We start from the raw sequence: 22,899 nt of genomic DNA on the forward strand, positions 1-22,899 counted from the left end.
ATTTGTTCTATTAAGCAATACATACAAACATCACAACGTTTCCTCCGTCAGTACCGTTGGAAGGTTATCCTAGAAAGAAGACGACGACGACGACGACGACGACGACGACGACGACGACGATGATGATGATGATGATGATGAATTAATCAGTATAAATATAAAAAGACAATGGGTAAAGAGTAGTTTGACTGGCCGGCTTTCAATTTGTTTTAACTCTAACGTCACATTTTTTCGTTGAGTCATCTTCACACCTGAATCTGTTTTGATGTGATACATAAATAACTCATGCTGTCAAAATGTTGATTTCATTTCATAATTTTAAACATTTTGAATATATGATAAACAAAATTATATCATCATTTCTGTATTAAATGAGACGATTATGATCTTTGAATCATCATTTTTAATACATTAAATGAATATATTATCGTAATTTTGCAATACATATTTTTATCGACTTATGGCGGTTTGTTTCAGAATATATTATTGTGCAAATTTTAGCTCAAAGGCAGTTAAGTAAAATGCGAATCCAATACCAGCCCTCTCCCTATAACGTTAACAGTACATACACAGCATTGTATCAATACATATTCATATATTTATATACAATTTATACATTCATTACATAAAACAGAAAGAAATAAAGGAAGCAACCTTAACTATCAGGTCATAGATATGTCTTCTTAATTTCTATTATTGTAGCATGTAAGATACCTGAACATGAGGGAGTCATAAGTATAAAACAGCTGGTCAATAACATTATTTGTACCTACCTATAAATGATAAGTTAACTGTTCTCTTAATTTTTATGTGTGAGTAATTGATCATTTTATGGTATTGTACAATGTCTAGTGTTGTTTCGTTACCAGATGTGATGACTACGCGATAGTGAGAATAAAAGCTCATTGTTTTAAATGTTTGACGTAATGTCTTGATGATGTATGAGCTGTGAGTAGCTCCTTGTAGGGCAGTAAAGGGCGTATTGTGTCATCCATCTTAGTCTACTTCTAAATTACAATATTATCACCGCACACTTCTTATAAATTACAACGTTATCAAGAGAGTTTTTACTTCTAAAATATAACACTTGTAGCATAATCTAGGTCTAATTTACATTATTATCAAAAACGGACTATTTCTAAATAACAATACTATCAACTTAGTCTGCTTCTAACTGACAACAATATCAAATTAGCCTACTTCATTTACACTATTATAAAAAAAAACCAGTGTACTTCTAGATAGCAATATTTGCATAACAAATTGTAGTCTCCTTTTAAATCTATCAAGACTGTAGATTTCACTATTATAACTGTTAATCAAAATGTAAGTATAATAATTATATATATTGAAACGTTCATTTTTTAGAACGCCGATGTGGCGCAGTTGTATAATCTGTGGGTATGTCTAGCTAGGCGATTAGGTGCCGTAGATCCTGAGTTCAAGGTCCGGTCAGGGCACGAGTCATCAAGTAGTCTTTCTTCGTCATTTGTGTTACTGTGTTATATATCAAATTATTTACACAATATACACTATGTGTTGGTGATCCGAAGGTCCATCAGCGGCAAATGAATACTTATGAAGTCCATAATTTTGTTTTCCTGGAGGCGCCGCAGGCTCTCCGAATATAAACAAAACGTTACATAGGCTCTTTTCACATGTACCAAAGTTCAGATCTGGTATGGCAAATACAAATTATTTAATACCTACATTTGTATGTAAGTTTTCACCAAACAAACTCGCAATTTTAGAATATTTGTGTAATTTAAAGTGTAGTGTTACGGTTTATAACATTCAGGAATAAATAATTATGATACAGTCATATGTCTTAACGTTGTAAATTAAACGTTTCAATATCGTTATGACAGCCTGTGATTGATCACAATCGAAACATCTACAGAAATAAAACCATCATGTTTGTGCATCTGTAATGTAACTTGCCTCATCGTTAACGAAATATCTTAAAATTTAAAATTCAAATATTCAAATTTAAAGGGGCATTCCTTCATTTGAATAAAGTTTAGGTCGCCGAAATTAAACTTACTGGAAAAGATGTATTATTTTCAAGTAGTAAAAATTTTAATCTTTATATTAGTACGACTGTTTAACTCTCAAGATAATGCAAATTTCTGCGAGTATTAAGTCCTGAAAATTCTTAATTCGGCCCAAAGTATTATGAATTACCGCAAAGGCATACGGTATTTGTATACGATACGCATTTTCCCTGTACATTTCGATGTTATTCCGTAACTTGTAGGCACAAACACTCATATAATCATCGTTCGGATATAGATTTCATCAATAGAAATTGTTTATTTTTCTGATGTCCGAACGAAGGAATGTCCCTTTAAGTCTATGAGAGATTTAAACTGGCAAGCGCAGTGATGAATTAACGTTAAAGATACTTTACGTAGAAAATAATATGAATATAGAATTAGCGCAATCTTAAATACGAAAAACGCTAAAACAGCAAAACCTATAAAGTATGTTTACAGCCTGTCAACAATGGATGTTTTACAATTATTGACTTTTCATTAGGAACTATCAAACTCTGAAAGTGATATTTACTGGAGCTGAAGGTCGATACTAAGAAAGTGATATTAATGCAACTGAACGTCAATACTAAGAAAGTGATATTGATGCAACTGAACGTCAATACTAAGTAAGTAAAATGTACAGCAACTGAAGGTCAATATTAAGAAAAAGATATTTATTTGAGCTGTAAGCCGATACTTGGAAGGTGATATTATCTAGAGCTGAAAGCCAAAGCTCAGAAAATAACAATTAATGGAACTGGAGGTCGATACTCCGAAAGTAATATTAACATGAAATGAAAGTCGATACTCAGAAAGTGAAGTTTACTGGAGCTGAAAGCAGAACTCAGAAAATGATATTAGCTGAAACCGACAGCTGCTGATCAGAAAGTACTATTTACTGGAACTAAAAACAGTTCATTAGAAAGTGATATTTACTGGAGCTGAAAGCCGATGATCAGAAAGTGATATTTACTGGAGCTGAAAGCCGATGATCAGAAAGTGATATTTACTGGAGCTGACAGCCGATGATCAGAAAGTGATATTTACTGGAGCTGAAATCCGATGATCAGAAAGTGATATTTACTGGAGATGACAGCCGATGATCAGAAAGTGATATTTACTGCAATTGAATGTCGACACTAAGAAAGTGATATTTACTGGAGTTGAAGGCAGATGATCAGAAAGCGGTATTTACTGGAACTAAAAGCAGAAGCTAAGATAGTGATACTGACTGGAGCTGAAGTACATGTACTATGCTTGGAAAGTTATATTTACTGGAGCTGAAGGGCGATAGCATTATGAGTTTAGAATGTTTGATAAAACCTGTTCAATCATATTGTTACGTCAACATATGTTCTATTATGTCACAAATACAAAATTAGAGTTACACCATGAGTCTTTAACAGTAAGTATACTTCTAGATAGTTTTGTTATTGTTGTGAGTATAGTTATAAACTGCAATCTCTGACGTCATATTTTGACGTTCTACCTAGCTGTTTGAATACAAAGGTAACAGACTACAGCAGGACAACCTGGCACTGAGAGACTTTTTTATTTTTATTTTGTTTTTGTTAAGCTAATAACTTCTGTATTAAGATACGCATAAACATGATAAATTAAATATATACTATAACTGATATTTGGTTAAAAAATGGGTTCAAGATTATAAACTTCCGGATTTCCTTAAGTGTGTATACAGCGGAAATTTAGCTTTGCCCTCAGCAGAAAAAGCTATCTAGCAGGCGTGGTAATATAGCAGAAAAAAACTTCATGATGAACATATGTCAAAACAAGATTGATTCTGATACAAATATTTAATTTCAAATATGTTTCAGAGAAAAATTGTATAGGGAATTCAGTCGTTTAAGGTCAAAAAGGATTTCTGAAGTGGTTACTATGGTTTTCACATGTCTAAATAACATAGAAAAGCAAGTTTATTTATTCTTCGCATTTATGTCAAAATTACAAATGTTTTATAGATTACAAATTCATATACTTTGGTATAGGTAAAAGGTAGGGTTAACTGGCAATGTGTACATATCTAAAACATGTGCCTTATTTGTCAGAATTGGCATTTTAACTGTACAATGCTACCAAAGGAGCTAATATCGGCAATCGCATTGGTATTATAGTATCTCTTCTATATACAAGATTTTTGAAATGACAATTCAAGAGGTCAGAAAAGTAATACAAGGCTCGACGTCATTGAAACATCTTGTTGCTATTCTAAGGACCACATGAATAGATAGACACCGACTTACAACTATAATTAACAGATACGTCATCAACATTGTGTGCGGGTATTTGTCACTTCGTAGTCGACATTGCGTTTGGGCGAACATTTACATATGCCTCTAGGTCATTTGTAGATCGAACATAATTTTTTTCCTTTTATGCAAATATGATAAAAACACAAGACATAATTTATTGTCATAATCCTTGATCCTTTGTAGGTTTTTTTGTTGTTGGTAAAATTGATCTTTAAACAAGATTGGGGAAAAAATACTGTGTTTTTATCTAATGGTAATTAAGATTATCATAAAGCCTCCTCCTATAATATAAATCATCTTAAAAAGTCAATTGTTAAAAACATGTATGATTGATAGGTATCCACGCACACCTACGTTAAAATAAGAATATGAATTACGTTGATAGTAGTAAGTGGGAGAACCTATTCCGCTTGTGAGCGAAACCTTAGCTGTATTCAATGATTTTTGGTGAACGAGTTTCTCTTATGAATCATATAATACTAAGTTAGTCGGAAAACGATTTAGGAAACGCGTTCCTGGTAGTAGTGCACATATTGATCAGTATCAAGATCCAAGATTATTTATTTCTATCTTGGCACACATCACCAGAGGTCAATATAAAAAAACAGCATTCATATAGATACCAGACAGGGTAACAGAGTAAAAGTACAATGACGCATACAAAATACAGAAAACTAAATACACTGTAGATAACACAGAGTAACAGAGTAAAGATACAATGATACATACAAAAACATATACTGAAAACTGAACATATTTCTATTGATATATGATCAATTTCAAACAAAGAAATTGATATCGGTATATACTAAATGATATATGTAAAATATACAGTTGTTTCGCCCTCGTCAATAAGATGCTTAAGGCGAAAAGAGTGTGAAAACAGATAATAAGAAAAATCACTTTTAAGAGACCAATATATAGAAGAGGGATAAGTAAGAAACCATGTACATTAAGATTATTACAATATCGATAAAACTGCTACAAATTAAGGTATATACAATTAAACTAGGGGTTTTATTTATTTACTTGTTATGTATTTTTTTCGAGATTATTTATGTATTTCCCCAAATATCCCATGCATCTGCTTCAAATCACCTTTGAAACTATAAATGTTCACTGCAAAGAAATTATAGTATGTGATCTTAATGAAGCCCCCTTGTGAACCGCCGTGGTCAGGTAATAATGGTTTGTGTAAACTGCCTGCTTTGACTGATAGGATGATCAGTCTTTGTCGTGTAATATGTACCTAATAGAGAAGTAGGTCAGGCCACTGATGGATCGCCACTAAATATAAATCTGGGCTTAAATTTACATTACCTACATATGTCCTTTCACACCTAATAAACCAATCAACCAACATCAAATAAATGAATAGAAATATGATAGATCTATTTCCACGTCCATATCAGTTGTTTTAAGGGCACATGCATTTTATTTATTTTCTTAGTTCAATTGTCTTATAGATTCAAATGATACTTTATTTGTGAAATGAATTTATATTTTTTCTAACGTTAAGCCATTCATTTATACCTTTCAACGTAAAATGTTCTGTAAGATATATGTACATATGTCACAAAGTGAGAGGATGTTCACTGGCTATTGGTCAATAATACTTAGACAGTTTATCATAAATGGTGTCAATTAGATATCTAAACATATATATTGATAAGCATTCGATATTTCTTCGTTATTAGTCATGTATCATATTACTCCCGTAATAGCTTTGGTATTTAACAGCAACATCATGAACTCGAAACATTAACAAATGATAGCCTATATTAAACGGCATTTTGATAAATTAATTTACCAGGGTCACTAGAGTTACTCCCCTTATCGTATTCGTTTAAATATATTTATGATATAATAAATATAACAAAATCGGTAAAAAGTAAATATGGCATTATATGTATTTTCATCGAAGTATAAAATACTTTAATAAAAAATATTTGAAGGTTGACCATGCTTGAAATTAATGCAAAATAACAAGTATACATCATTCTTTTTTTCTATTTTAGCTAGATGCAGTAATCGGATAAAAATGAAAAATGTTTGGAAATATTTCATCTTCTTTCCGAAAGAAAGCATTTTATCAAACATATTTGTATCTTTTGGGCAATATGAACTGAATATAGCAGTAAAGTATAGCTTAAAAGTTCATTCCAAAAGAGGCAGAGGACGTGCCAATAAGGAATTCACAAATCATTATTAATGTTGGGTGCCTTTGCTTTGATCTGTCTTCAGAACCAGAAAATTAAATGTTGTAGTAAAAAGAATAGACTTTAGTACATGGTACCGAGAGGTAGATCGCAAAGTAGGATATGTATTGTGATAAAAAAAAAGTATAGCTCATATGGCAGTTTTTGCAATATGCAGGCTCTATTGACCGCTTGTTTAACTTTTTCAATAAACACAAAGCTTTGTAGCGGTTTAATACTTGTTGAACTTGGCCATATTGGACGAATGCAGATGGCGATATTTGCTAGTTTCATCGAGTTCAATGTATGTGATAGATATATAATTGCCTGTAATACGTAGTGATTACAGTATATAGTGGCTACATAACGAATGGCCGTTGTTGTAAGTTATGTTTCAAAAGTTAAAAAGAAAAAAAAAAATGCTTTAGCGATTGTTTTTTTTGTTTTTTTGTTGCATGGGAAAAATAACTATCGAGCGCGAAAGAAATACCATATACAACACAATGAGTTTGTGCGACCTATTTCTACCACAACACAAAGCTATTCTGAGGACAAATCGACCAAGTTTATGTATCAACGTGTTTTTTTTCACAATATTAGCTGAGTAAAAGAATATGACCTTCTGTGAAAGTATCTTGGTACAAATGTATATAAATTAATCTCGAATAACGGTGATTTATCATTGCATTTTTGAATAAAGGTATATTATATGAAGTATAATATATCATTTTGGGTTTGAAAAACTGTTAGAGTAATCGTACTATTTTTCATTTTATCATTTACTTGTCAAGTTGCTTAATTAACATAGAAAGGTATTAAAACACAATAGATATTATTAATACATTATCAATGAATTATTACAAAATAATCAACAAAGTATTAAAATTGCCAATGCTCAATGACAGAATGATCAATAGCTGTAACAAAATTGTCAACGCCAAATAATAAAAACCATCAAAGACAATGACAAAAATTAACCACCAACGACGTTATAAAATACAGTCATTAAAAAGACATTGAACTTAATGTTATGATAGGATGATCCATTTAAAATGAATGGTTACTTTCAAATTTTGATATTAATGTTGTCCTTTTGTATAAATAAATTAAGATTAGATCATGAATGCATTTTTTATCTTATGTGCTATAAATGTCTTCATACAAACATTCGGCATTATAAAGTTTATTTTGGTAACAGCTAACAGATTTTAGAATATGCATTTCTTTAGGCGTTCCTAAATATATCAATTTTATTGGGCAGTTTCTGTATTGGCGTCGTTGGTATTGACATTAGCTTCATAACAATTCTAATCACGATGCTGTAAGGTATGGTAATGATTGTCTGTAGTGATGGATGGAGTAACATTTGTTGATACATCATCAATAAAGACATATGCATTGTAAATGTATAACGATTTTTGCTTAAATACTTACAATCAAAATTCTAACATCATGATTTATATTTTTTTTACAAACAAAATTGCTTTTAACCCCCAGCAACATATGTGAGATGTCAGTGTTTTGTAAGCGTGATGAATCAATACAGGACTTCCAATAGCTTCCAGGTTGTGTCATTTCTTTCTCTTTTTTTTTCGTACAGACATATTATATAAATACTATTAGTACTGGTAATCGACCGATGTTCTATTGCACTTGGCCATCGGTCAATTACCAGTACCTCGTGTCAAATATTCTGGACTATTGCACAGACAGCCATGGCATACTTGTTTTACTACATAATCACTAAAACACACTCAGAATCACCAAAATCTCGACTTTCCTGTAGGCCTGTAAGTCGCCATGACTATCGTCTGGTATTGTTGACATCTGAGTAACCTAGACGCTTGAAAGGGTAGGACTAATTTCCGAAAGGTCACAAGTGTTCAAAAGTTCACACATGGCCAAATTACGAAACGTCACAGGTGCTCACAAGTTTGTACGTGACGTCATTTTAGCCGTGCAATAGTTCAAAATATAGCTTATGCGTATAGTTACGGAAAATCAAACGCATTTTGTAATCAATTTAATTGGGCAATGCATACACAGAAAGGTATAATGAGCGAAGATGAATATATTGATATATTAGTATAGATACACGTTCGAACAATCATGAAGCTTACTCATTAACTACATTGGAGTCCATGATATGCCACAATTGTTGCTTGATTTGTGTACAAATTGCTTGTGATTTTTCTTGGCTACTCATTCTTGTTTTCAAACGCGACTGCATTTCTTATTATGATAGATAAAACGATGCCTTGTCCTATGATATTATTTTAGCTATTTAGGATGGGTTGTTGAATAGATATAAATAGTTATTATCGATCGTTTACCCATTGGAGATACTGAACACCTTTGGTATTAGTATTTCGTAATTAATCCAATGGGTTATTCAGAAAACGACGATTTCCGTGACAAACTTCGACCGGGGACGAACAAATTACACAAGACTTTGAGAGATGCACATTGATAAAAAAATATACAAGCTAGATATATGGTCATTAGCATTGATCTCATTGTGAATTGATAGAAATAAGACATATTCGGCGTTCGTTAACTGCATCCCTTGTTTCGGTGTCAGTATCCCGATTCTCATTGTGAGAACCTGACATTAATATATGGATTTTTGTGGTGTGTCAGTTACATATCCGGCATGTATTGGCTTATTCCTTTGTTTTCATTGTACAACTATTCATAATCAGGACCGATGATTAAACTGTTTAAATCTTTTTAACATGGAGCTCTTTTGTATTGCCGATGACGACTTAATGATTCGGTCCTCTAATAGCATATCCTGTCCATGGTGACAAGTTTGACCTGCTGTTTACGTACATGTTAATTTTTACTGGTTAGTCAAATATAAGACACCGTAGTGTTATATCCTTGATGAGCAATACCTCGAGATATCTTTGTTACACATTCACCCAATTATGTTGAGAACTCAAACTTTACGGATGTCATTCCTACATATTCCAAGGCTTTGGGAAATTCTTCTGTGTCTTTTTAATGCTCACATGGAAATTAGATAAACCGTAAAATTTCGATTTCCAATATATACACATAACATGTACTCTACCCAGATAAATTGTAACAAGTAGATGTCCAAAAAAATATTACAAAAGTTGTAGATGCAATAATTATCAAACGACAGCTACGTATACAAAGTATGATAAACTTTCGTTTATCTCCCTTCCTCCATTTTCTTTTTCACATCGCTTAAAGTCGTAAATTTTATTTAGGAATGTGAATTTGTTCGTGAATTATAATTATCTTGTGTTTTTGTAACGTGCGTTAGGAAAGTACGTGTTAGGGGATTTTATTGGGATTTCCATTGTTTTACAAATGTTAGGGGATCTTATTGAAATTTACACTGATTTACAAAGATTATGAACAGGATTGAAAATTAACAAGTAAGTATGACTTTTACTTTATAAATTTATAGTTTTCTGCTTTATTCAATTTTATTCATATAAATATATTAACACTTTTTCATAAAAAGAATAAGCTTTCATGATATGTAAATTATGACGTTTGCCCTTTGTCGATAAATCATTCACCTAATTACAGTCGTATGTTAAGTAATAATGTATTTTTTTGGTACATATTGTCAGAATGACATTGTGTTGCTATGGGATTACCAGTGTATACACATAAAACTGTTACTTGAACAATGTATTATCTAAAATCTACCTAGATATATATCAGTCAACTTCGTTACTTCGATAATGTTTTATAATGAAAACGTTATTGAGCCAACATTTAGTCAACCATAATCCTATGTTCATCAAGCATAGGCATGCTATCGTGGATAATTGCAAATATCTTTTTAAACGCATTTACTGAAATAAGGTATGTGTGAAAGGTAAAGACAAACTCGGTCATATCCATACATTCTTTGGTCATCAACAGGTAACAAAACCTTACACTAACGATATCGCCTGGTCGCTTTCCCCTAAACTTCTCCGCACCGCCTAGTAGCCTAGCTTATATCTCGTTAACCCGAACACACCGCTTAATAGCCTGACCGCCTTACTGTTAACCTATTCGCCCTACCAGATGACCTGTTCGCGTTTCCGTTTATCTGTCAGCGTTGCATGATTGCCTGGTCGCGTTTCCGTTTATCCTTCAACGCCGCCTTATTGCCTGGTCGCGTTTCCGTTTATCCTTCCACGCAGCTTTGATAGCCTGGTCGCGTTTCCGTTTATTCTTCCACGCAGCTTTGATAGCCTGGTCGCGTTTCCGTTTATTCTTCCAGGCAGCTTTGATAGCCTGGTCGCGTTTCCGTTTATCCTTCCACTCAGCTTTGATAGCCTGGTCGCGTTTCCGTTTATCCTTCCACGCAGCTTTGTTAGCCTGGTCGCGTTTCCGTTTATCCTTCAACGCCGCCTGATAACATGTTTGCGTTTCCGTTTATCCATTCACGCAGCTTTGATAGCCTTGTCGCGTTCCCGTTTAACCTTCAACGCCGCCTGGTAGCCTGGTCACGTTTCTGTTTATTCTTCAACGCCGCTTGATAGCCTGGTCGCGTTCCCGTTTATCCTTCAACACTGCCTGATAGCCTGTTCGCGTTTCCGTTTATCCTTCAACGCTGCCTGATAGCCTGGTCGCTTCTTCGTTTATCCTTCAACGCCGCCTGATAGCCTTGTCGCGTTTCCGTTTATCCTGCAATGCAACTTCGATAGCTCAGTTGCTATTCCATTTATTCTTCCATGTCGCTGATATTTCGACCCCTTTCTTTTTATCTTTTACGCCGCCTGATAGCATGGTCGTGTTTTCGTTCATCCTTCAACCCTGCCTGATATCTATGTCGTCTTTTCTGAAATCTCTCTGCACCAACTTGTCGCCCTTTCTTTATCATTCCTCTCCGAGTGATTACCCGATCGTTTATCCGTTAATACTTTCGTCTGTCTGTTCTTGCCGCCTGAGAACCTGGTTTAGTATTCCATGCCGCCTGATAACAGTATTTCTGTTTATCCTTCCGCCACATTTGAGAGCTTGATCGCCATTCTCATGATTTTTATGAGCAATTTTTTAATAACTCTTCCTTTATCATGGCGTGTCGAACGTTGCAATTTGTCATTCATATTCGACAAAATGACAAAATATACACACAGAGTTATGCAAAGAGCAAGCAAACAAAGGGAATAAATGCAGAAGATGGGGAAATGTCACAGGAAACGGTGAATTTATTAGCATTATATTTTTTCTACTAATGTAACAGTATGACGAGGCCTGTCGGTTTCACGTTACTATCCGGATGCCTCGCTTTAACGTGTCAGTTGTTGCTGTAAATCATATGTCGTGGCCAAAAATAGCATTATGACAGTGTACATTACTGTTTTATTCGATAGGAAACACATTTATGACATGGACATAATGGTTTTTTCAGTAGTGATAGAAGGTTTTTGTGTTTAAAAACAATTATGCACACAATGAGTGACAGGTAATATATCCGCATTACATAGGACACATGTTTTAAACTTAACACTGACAGGTTGAAATGTAAATGTTAATCATTTATTTGGTGTATCAGAATTAAAATAAAACACAAATAAAACAAAAATAAAAGACAATATGAGTTTACAAACAAATATAGATAGTATAATACATGGTAGCAAAAATACGAAAAAACATCTGATTTGCCATAGGCATAACATCAAAATTAAATAAAAAAAATATGCAAATCACTATGACAATGCTAAATTGTATATTGGTGTTATACCTATTGATATTTATATGGAATAAGTTAGTCATATTCTTTGTTTTAATGTTATACAATTATCACCATTTGTTATTGTCGATGCATGGTTTTATTGATCCGAGAAAAAAATCGACAGAGAACCAAGTCTATGTATTAATCGAAAAACACCACACAATCAAAAAGGTAAACTTGTGCATTAAATGCATTCAGTACAATGGTTCATAAGAATTCAATATTTTTCATACATCCAGAGCTATTGTTCGTCTATTTTAAGATATTTGACATTGTTGGTGAATGCCAAAAGGAAGTAATTCATAATCTAAACCCCAGTCAACCATATACAGTATATGACTTTATATCGGGAATCACATGGCACTGCGTGTATTTAAGCCATTCAGAAAACGCGAAAATACCATTTTAAAATAGTCCTTGTTATTTATGTTGTATCTTTCTACATGTATATTCTTGTTTCGGCATAGCCGTATACTATTCTTTTGGCCCCGGATATGACGTGACAGGCGGCATTTCTGGTCAAGATGAAGTATGTGATTGGTCATTGAAGCGGTAAAGCCAAAATGCGGATATGCAGTTTAAAACGAAACAAAGTTAAGATTGAATGTAAGCTGAATAAGTGGATGTATTTTTTCAAATGACACATTAATAAAATTATATTCCTGATTCAAATGCAGTCTTATTATCACCAAAAATGATTCAAACTGATTTGTTATCATTGCTGAAACACATTACTTCGTTAAGTTATTTCACCAGCAGTTTTACATTATAACCACCAGCATTATAACTATGCCGTTTATCTCTTGTTTTGTATTTGCTATTTATATTCTACACAATATTAATAACAAATATATAGTATAACAAAGACACAATGTAAATAACAAATATACAATATAACAAAGACACAATATAGATACAACATAAATAACAAAAATACAACATAAATAACAACAATACAACATAAATAACAAAAATACAACATAAATAACAAAAATACAACATAAATAACAAAGATACAACATAAATATCAAAGATACAACATATATAACAAAGATACAACATAAATAACAATTATACAATATCAAAAACAAAGATACAATATCGATAGATATAACATGTTCCAAGAAAATATAATAAGAATCTAAACGAATAACAAAGATATGTATGAACAATTGAAGTACAATATATGACTTATACAGTAGAAAGAAGACAATAACTTACCAGGACTGTTGCTTCTTGCTGATTTCGTTTAAACTTGCGACTCCGTGTCCTGGAAAAACACTTAAACCTTTAAACATTATTAAATGGCTACAACCTTTCCCAAACAATACAATGTCAACTGTGAACAATTGGGGGACTTACCAAATTTCTATTCAATATTGAAGGTGGTTTTAGTCAGGGCGACTATATTTCTGCTATATCATTATTGAAGGTGGTTTTAGTCAGGGCGAGTCTTTTTCTGCTATATCATTATTGAAGGTGGTTTTAGTCAGGGCGACTATTTTTCTGCTATATCATTATTGAAGGTGGTTTTAGTCAGGGCGACTATTTTTCTGCTATATCATTATTGAAGGTGGTTTTAGTCAGGGCAACTCTTTTTCTGCTAATATCTTTATCTGATGAGCAGAAATTTTGTCAATAATCTAAAGAAATAATAACAATACCAAATTAATTGCTATTAAAGGTATACTGCTATCGCAATTTGCTGATAACACGTCTCTTATTTTAGATGGTTCATAATCATCTTTAGCATTAGCATTAGATAGTCTCGCCTACTCGTAAACTTCTCATGTGGATAAAATTAAACTATAATTAAAAACTTTATAAGGAGGGGGGGGGGGGGGGGGGGGGGGGGTGGTGTGTGTGTGTGTCTCAAAATGGTATATCTAAAATCCTTCATATCTGCTCTTAAACAACCTGGATACGACGAGTATATAATAAAAAAGGAAGTTGAGTCATATTTTGAACAATTGCTAACAACAATTGAAATTGAAAAGATGAAAGAAGCGTCAACAATTTAACTGAAAATATATTATGGAAAGAGGTTCTGGAAGCTTGGTACAAAATTATTATTGCTAGTCATATATATAAACCAAAGAGTAAAAATATATCTTAACTATGGTTGAAGAAAGGGATATAGCTTTTAATAACATTGTTAAAAAATGTTAAATATATGCATAGTTTTGAAGGATTTTCGGGAAAATAGAATATCCATACTAATATCCTAAATTACCAACGTTCAAAAATGCTTTTAATCAATACATAAAAAAATATATTACCTACTATACATATAAATCTAAGATAATTTCAAGAAACAAAAAAGGAGCTCAAGAAATTTATAAGATATTAAGTAGAAATGATGGTGAAAGAAAAAGGAACCAATTGTATATAAAGAAACATAAAAAAAGATATGCATCTCTCTTCAATACCACAACAAACTTAAACTGAGAATGGCTGCAATGTAGAATAAATCACAGAACTTCTATCAAAAATTCATTTCTATTATTTATTTGAATAGATAAAAGAACCTAAAGTTCAATATAAACAGCACATATACAATAAGAATATCGAAATACAACATCAATTACAAAGATAAGATATTAATAATTAGAATACAGTCAGTATAACATCACTTTATAATTGAATTGATATTCAAAATTAATTTAAAGCAACAGCAAAATTATCTAAAGAAAACAAATTGACTTATGTATCAAAACACGTTCCTTCCTTACGTGTCATTTCCACAATTCACTTATATACTTTTGTAACAGGAAATAATTCCAATGAGTCAGAAAATCTTTCATTCTTATTTCTTTTTTAAACTGAAAACTAATACAATTTGATGAATGAATCACGTATTAGATAAACCATACTTTTTAAAAACTTTTTTTGTCATTTTCACTTTGATACATCAGACGTAATTGTTAATTTTAATTATCATTGTCCGAAAAATTGTTAAACATTAGTATGTAGGTGTAGTATGGTATTACGAGCATTATTGTTGGATTTATTAGCATCATTGTTATGCTTCCTATACAATCAGAACCTGTGTCTTTGATAGACGCATGATTCACTTATTTCATATATACTACATCGATTGTTTACATTCAAATTAATACCTTAGACAACAGAATTATACTATTGTTTATTTAAAGCAAGCGACTTGAATCATCCAAAATAAAAATAAAAACAATTCCAAACAGGCTTATTAAAACAATTAGAAGTTTGTTATCCATCACAAACTACAAGTGTCCTTCGTCACCGCCCATTAGCTACCAATGACAACTCTGTCGACGTAGAGGAAAAGGTAGCTGTACATTGGCCCAGCGGCCTTACACTGTCAATCACTCAGTGACGCTGGTAGGTTTCAACCACTAGCAGTGTGTTTTTATATACCTACTTACGTATGTCGGTCCTAATATACCTACAATATATATACATCTCTGACTGCCAGTATGTTGTGATAAGTGGGAATATTAGTTTGCGGTTTGGAACACACAATTGGTTAATTTTTAGTTGTTGCTACAGGTGAGTTTTTGATGAAATTTGTCATAGAAGGTTGGCGTTAGAAAAAGACTATTGTTAGACGAATTTCTTACGTGTTTTTATTTCATGTGTTATAAATAATTCTAATTGTTATAGATATAAAAACGTCTTGTCATTGCACGTTGGCGTTTCAGTGTATTAGATAGAGCATCCGTATATAAATACGGAAGCTTATCTGAGGAGATCTAAAGGCAAACTAGCTTCAGTAAGAAGTAGGTAACGCAATTACGAAATACAAATTCGTAGATATTTGAACGCATATGTATCATATAATCGAATGAACTTAATCTAATACCTGTAAAACACAAGGGTGTTTAGGTAGGTTTATATAAGCAGACGGTCAAAATGACAGGATTGAAATCATTTGCAATCAAAGTACTCTCCTTAAGACTTTTTAATGTCTATTGTATTTACAACAACATGATTTACTCTCTTTTTCAGGAAAGAAAATCAGAATGAATATCCCAGTAAGTTATCGGATCGTTTGTCTAATGTCCATACTGGTTTGTGAAGTGTTACTTACCGTTCCTGTGAGGAGGACAAGGTTTAACCCAGAGGTACGAAGACAACAGCAATTTTCAAGGGGTGGCTTCCAGCACCCTCTCCTCAGACGCCAATTCAACCAAAGAACAAATAGTAAGACAATTTACCGTAATGGCCTCTCGCATACATACATCCCTCGACTCACTAATAACGTTAAATTATCCCCACAGCAACCACAGGGCCTGAGGGTGAAGAACGGCATGGATTACCTACCCCAATGGGTCGTCGAGCGCTTCCCTAGTGGTCGTCAACAGAGGCAGTACGGATTCTGTGATAGACAGTATGGGATTAATACCATGTTATCTGAAATAACAAAACTTTTCCCCGGTAGGTTTATGTCTGAAACAGGTGTTCGTCTTTCTGACGAGGAACGACGACATAGGAGGCGACAGCGACATAGGGACGAACAATGGGAGTTCAACCCAGCCACAAAGATCAGGGACACCAGCATGTTATCCGATAGTGAGGCATTACGACTAGACGGCAATACTGTCGAGGTACCAAGACCAGCATTCCCCAACAGCCAAATATTGGATACTAATATACAACGCAACATAAATTCCAACAGATTATCGTCATCGACTAACGACTTGACTGATACACAGCCCCTTCCACAAGCTTCATCTGGTCAGGCGGCTCGGCCAACTGACCCAAGGGCCTTTAGGTGTGAACCTACCTGCTGTGAAACGTAAGTCATTTACTCAATTTCCAGACAATTAAATTACCAAAGACGGAATGGTCTTTAAACTCAAAGAATGAAAAACCTTATCATGCATAAGCATTTTCAATGGATAATTTTGTGATATAATTTGGAATCTGGGTCAAGCTGTTTCCAACTAATCAATAGAATTTTTTTTATTAAAATATGAAAATATAACATAATAGATATAAAACGCTGATGGAAAGTACGATTATTTGGTAACAATAATGAAGATTATATAACGCGGATATATTTGACAATACCGAGTTTCTTATTTGTGCTGGCGAAGTGTTGTATCAATTCAAATTAATGGCGCTATGAACTACAGTGTACTTTTGAAGTAATACACATCACACCATTACTCTATTACAGAGAGAGGCTGCACGTTGTGTATGACAATGTGACAATTAATGGTGAGACGTATTCCGTCATCAACCTTGAGGATGAGAAACAGTTCATGAGCGTCGGCTTCTGTCCGTAAGTTTCACTATTAACACTCAAATTGAACTGGCATTGGTCAGATATAGAAAAGAAAAGTATTCCCAAGTGTAAAACTTGACGTAGAAAATGTAAACTGTCTTCTTTTGATCAGTTTCCTGCACGGTGGTATAAGAAATTTTAAAAATTCATTTTTTATCTTGTGGTTTATCCATTTTCTAATTTTACAATTTCCTATCTTCGAAAGAATTTACGATACTTTATAAGGAGTATTCCTCTTCAATTTTTTTAATGAAAAGCGATTTCACGATAATGTAAAAACTGCATCAATGCCAGCTTATATCAAAATATGCATTATGTAACAAGAATAGCTAGTAAAGTATTCATGTAATATCCTGGCAAGGCAAGTTTCAGAAGCAAAACGTTGCTCTTAACAAAGGAAATATTTCATGGAGTTGAAGTTTGGCCTACCAAAGTATATAAAATAATTTAGATAGTCGTGTTCTTAACCTACTTGAATTCAACCAGACTACTGTAATAACAGTAACGCAGTAAAAGTCATGACCATCTACAGTATACGCCTTTCATAGTACGACCCCTCACGTGCGTCAAATCCTCATGGACTTGTTAGCCATTTTCTGACCCACCATCGTATATAGAATGACTTATAGACCTGACCTTCTACGTGTAATGTCTGATGAATAAGACCTGGCTATTCATGTGTAATATATAGACAGCACACTAGGTGACAAACAGAGAGTTTTATGTCTTCCCAATACAAAGTGATTGTCCTAAGCTGTCCTATTGTGAAGAAAGGTCGAGGAATCGTTTTGACCTATCTCAGTGGTGTAAGTGACATTAATCATACATAATGACGTCACGTCTAATAAACACTATAGATAGGTCTGGGACGGCACGCTCTATCATACCACGTAACCATGTAAATACCGCACACTTTTTTTCTGCGTTTTCACGACGTTTGATTGAACGATGTGATGTGTATATCAGACAGACTTTAGTGTTTTGGTGTATTAGTACACTTCGCCAGAGGTGGACTGTTGTAGATATAGTAAATGAGGAGATATATTCCTTCGATCACAGGAGATAAAGGCATAACAGAAAAAAATATATAAAACTTTATCATAAAACTGCTCAAACAGTAACTTCCATACAATCCCATGATATAATTAAGTTTAAGCTTCTTTTATATCAAATGTATACAAGAATGTTTCATTTAGTGGATTTAACAATTGACAGCTATTCCCAATGTTTGGCAACATATTTAACAAAAAAAACCCAGTTTTTGCAATTATTGCTATGATACGTTATCAAGTCCCAGCGTAAGTGTATGAATTACAAGACTAATGAAATCGACTACATCTGTCCAATCCTTTATGTAATCTGGGCTTTATGCGATTTTCGTGAAAGAATGCAAATCTATTTTAATATGACATTACCTGCTACATTACATGTAACTAATGACATCATCAAATAACCATGACATTTGACCAATAGCATTACACTTCGTTTTGTATGACAGTGACTAGCATATCATTTGCTTCCTTAAATCAAACATTTTGTTTCTTGTGTTTCCTTAGGGAGAGAAATACGTGTGGGTTTGGTAGCTGCTTCCAGCATTACTCAACACAGTTCATCGTCATTTGGAACATCACTGTGGATTATTGGCCTCCAGTTGACCTAACACCGCATGAATTCCCCTCACATTGTTCATGGATTGGATAAGACGTCACACCCTAAGTAGCAAAGGTTAAATGCTCTTAGGTCTCACCTCAGTACATCTCATTGACACGAGTCCAGATCGCCAGCGAAAAGTCCGCTAGAGGTGTATTACACTGCGATCATATGACTTGTGTGAGTTGCAGGTCACGCCCACTGAGAAGGCGTCATCGCCGCCCTCCACGGAAAAACCAACACGATAACGAACTGACTGATGGCTACTGGTGGCTTTCAGTACTAATTAGAATCACACCATTACTGTATTGGTGTATATCTGTCTGTGATAACAAATATTAAAATTTTATTTTTGTCGTCTTCTTCTTCGTTATCTCTCTCTCTATATATATATATGTCATTCGTTCCTTTTTTCGTCATTATCGTTGAGCGTTGTTTATAAGGTGGTGTACAGCTGGTGATATAGACGTTCATGCATAGAGATGTCATTTGGCTATATGTCATTTGACTTTGTCATTTGACCAAGCAAAAGGAAAGTAACAGAAAAAGAAGGCATGAAATGCATGTCAAGAACATACTCTATTTTTTCTCTCAGTCACCTGTTATGATTATTTCTTTAATTCTCCCACAGTTCACCGATTTATCTCCAGTTTTAGACGTGAGAGATTTCTCTGTCAACCCCTAAGGTATGACAAATTGCACGCGCTAACCTTCTGAACCGGAAGTACTTACGAACGTACTTTTTGAGAGACGTCACTAATTATTCCCGCGTTGTTATTTAAGGTTAAATATGCGTATGAGAAACATAATTTTATCAAATGACAAGATGTTCTGTTGTTAACACAAAATAGTGTCACTGATACCTTATTTCAGTGTCTTTTTTGAATAAATACTGTGAATTAATTTTAGACCTATGCTTTCTTGTGTAATGATATTGGGATGCATTGTTTGGGGTTGTGATGGGTATTGCAAATGAGGATATTCATGCGCCGACCATGTGCATTTGTTTACAAACATACATTGTCCACCGATTTGATATGCAATTATCTAAAGTGGTAAGAGAAAAATAATAATTTCATAACTAGGGAGTATTACAAAGAAATTTCAACCTTCGGGGAAATTCATGAATGTTCAACCCTCGGCAAGCCTCGGGTTGAACATTCATGACTTCCCCCTCGGGTTGAGATTTCTTTGTCACACCCCAAAGGCAGGGAAACATTCTATTAATAAAATATGTTTGCCACAAGAACACAATTGGAACTGAAGGAAACACTCAAAATAAAAAAGATTGAACAAAACATGGCATGTGGCACAAATATGGTATACAAACTAGATTTAAGGCAAATTACGAATCTAACTAGTGACATTATTCAAGAGCTGTAAAATGATTATTGCATAAATTAGTGTTAATGTGGTTGAAGTAGAGAAAAATGGAAATAATAACAGTGCCTGAATAGCTAGGATGAAGAGTAAGAATCTGTCTAAATTCTAGTAGACAGTAAACTTTCATTATCATAAATATGTTTATATGTACAATGCATCATTAAATATTTCAACTTGAATTTAAAAAATGCCAAAAGAAGTATATTACACGTAAAATTCTTTGAAATATCAACATTCATTTATGACAATATCTGAGCAAACTGTAGCAAGCATTTGAAAATCTCAACAACGATTTTAAACAATTGCCCTTCAAAGAAAAATCATTCCTGTACATCTTCATAATCAATAATGGGTAGATTTTGCATGCTGACCTGTTAGTCAATGAGCTCATCAAATCCTCTCTTAATATAAACTTACGCTTTTCTTAAGGTTTATATATTTGTTGAAGACGCAAACCTTTCGAAATAATTAGTGTTATTACCGGTCGATTTTCGTTCAGACATTTTTTTTCACGTAGTCAAATAGGTTGCCATATATTTATACATTTTTGTTTTGAGATACTAGCAAAAATAAAGGTACATCTAAGTGAAGAACTGATCTTCTCGGGAAGATATTTCGGTTTAGTGTAAACTGTCGATGACGTGATAAGTCAAAGCGTACTGCAGTGTCAACAATGACATATTCCAGACTCAAAAGACAAAACTATAAATGACGGGTGTTGGTAAAATACAAGAGGAAGCCAAATATTCAACGAAAGTTATAGATGTTAATGGGCAACAACACAGAGGACGACGGATCAAGGTGGACACTGAAATCTAACAGATCAATGTATGCGTATGCTGATGGTCATCAAATGTTTCCTGCAAAGAATTCATATTCTATTTCGGTATTATCTTCTATTCCCTATGTAATCTTTAATGCTTGAAAACCAATGTAAATGAAATCACATCCAACCATCAAGACACCAATGTACACAAGGTAGCGCATTGTGACCTAACAAACAAAGCAATGAAGAACAGGTGGTACTTTGTAAATTAAGATTTCCGTGTACCCAATAGTGCAAAAACAGATGGGCTACGAAAAAAAATGAATTAATTGTCAATCAATCTAAGGATTAAAAAAAACAACAAAAAAAAACCCACAAGAATCAGCACCTTTCAAAGAAATTGAGAGTTAGATACAGTAGAGCAACGATGAATTAAACTGTATCATACAGCTGTTTGGTCCTTCTTAAACTCTTCAATAATGTAAAGGACATCTTACAGCTGTTTCGTCCTTCTATGACTCGTCAGTGATGTAAGGGACATTTTACAGCTGTTTCGTCCTTCTATGACTCGTCAGTGATGTAAGGGACATCATACAGCTGTTTCGTCCTTCTATGACTCGTCAGTGATGTTAGGGACATCATACAGCTGTTTCGTCCTTCTATGACTCGTCAGTGATGTTAGGGACATCATACCGCTGTTTCGTCCTTCTATGACTCGTCAGTGATGTAAGGGACATCTTACAGCTGTTTCGTTCTTCTATGACTCGTCAGTGATGCTAAGGGCCATAGATTGTATAATGATTTCTAAATCAAAGACTCTATGTAAAGCGTGAATTGTATAACAAGGGGTCACATAGACCTGTGTCGTTCACCTTCTTTGTAGCGTGTAAATATGTGAAATTCAAAGCTGATAAATTAATCATACCCCATGGATTTTCATATTCAGGAATAAGAGATTTAATATTTTAGAACATTTAACCACTTTTTACCAGTGTCTTTCATTTGAACAAACATGGAAGCCAGTCATCCAACATTGCTACTGACCGAACATATCAGTTTGCCTCCTGTTGTTCTAGTCTAATTCCGCCGCCGGAATGTAACAACATAGACACACTTCCGGGATATTTCCTCAAAAGCGAGACAAAAACAACAACTTAAATTATAAACTATGGCGTCACTTTTTAACTGTGAAGGCAACCTCTTACCTCAGGGGTAATTTCGTAATACCTTAAATCCATCAGATTTTCGGAATTAGACCGATCATCTAGACCCTAGTATAACCGTTTATGATCTGTAACTTGTTGTTTTATATACTGATTAATATGGTCTGTAAGTTATTTTAGCTACATGTAACCAATCATCTTGACCCTAGTATAATTGTACTTGGTATGTTAGTTTTTTGTTTAGCTATTGACCAATCACCTCTACTCCAGTATCGTCGAATAATGTTTTGTGAGTTGGTTTATTGGGCAATATGGTCTGTAAGTTGTTTTAGATGTTGACCAATCACCTCAACCCTAGTATAATCGTCGTGGTCTGCGAGTTGTTTTAGATATTGACCAATCACCTCGACCCTAGTATAATCGTCGTGGTCTGTGAGTTGTTTTAGATATT

The 22,899-nt window shown here is 33.8% G+C and overlaps 1 protein-coding gene across 1 annotated transcript; it reads left to right on the forward strand.

Moving 5' to 3' along the window:
- Positions 1–15,570: 15,570 nt before the first annotated feature.
- LOC117335087 lies at positions 15,571–19,496 on the forward strand. The gene is made up of 4 exons (XM_033895007.1): positions 15,571–15,745; positions 16,205–16,994; positions 17,379–17,483; positions 19,043–19,496. The coding sequence occupies exons 2-4, from the start codon at positions 16,219–16,221 to the stop codon at positions 19,185–19,187; spliced, it is 1,026 nt and encodes a 341-aa protein (XP_033750898.1). The 5' UTR covers positions 15,571–15,745; positions 16,205–16,218; the 3' UTR covers positions 19,188–19,496.
- Positions 19,497–22,899: the final 3,403 nt, after the last annotated feature.

The sequence above is a fragment of the Pecten maximus genome, chromosome 9 (assembly GCF_902652985.1).
Source record: "Pecten maximus chromosome 9, xPecMax1.1, whole genome shotgun sequence".
Lineage (NCBI taxonomy): Eukaryota > Metazoa > Mollusca > Bivalvia > Pectinida > Pectinidae > Pecten > Pecten maximus.

Excerpts from the sequence above, each read along its gene's own strand:
- LOC117335087 (XM_033895007.1), top strand. The coding sequence starts at position 16,219 with ATGAATATCCCAGTAAGTTATCGGATCGTTTGTCTAATGTCCATACTG. Across the intron at positions 16,995-17,378 it reads GAACCTACCTGCTGTGAAAC|AGAGAGGCTGCACGTTGTGT; the intron begins GTAAGTCATTTA and ends ACTCTATTACAG. Across the intron at positions 17,484-19,042 it reads ATGAGCGTCGGCTTCTGTCC|GGAGAGAAATACGTGTGGGT; the intron begins GTAAGTTTCACT and ends GTGTTTCCTTAG.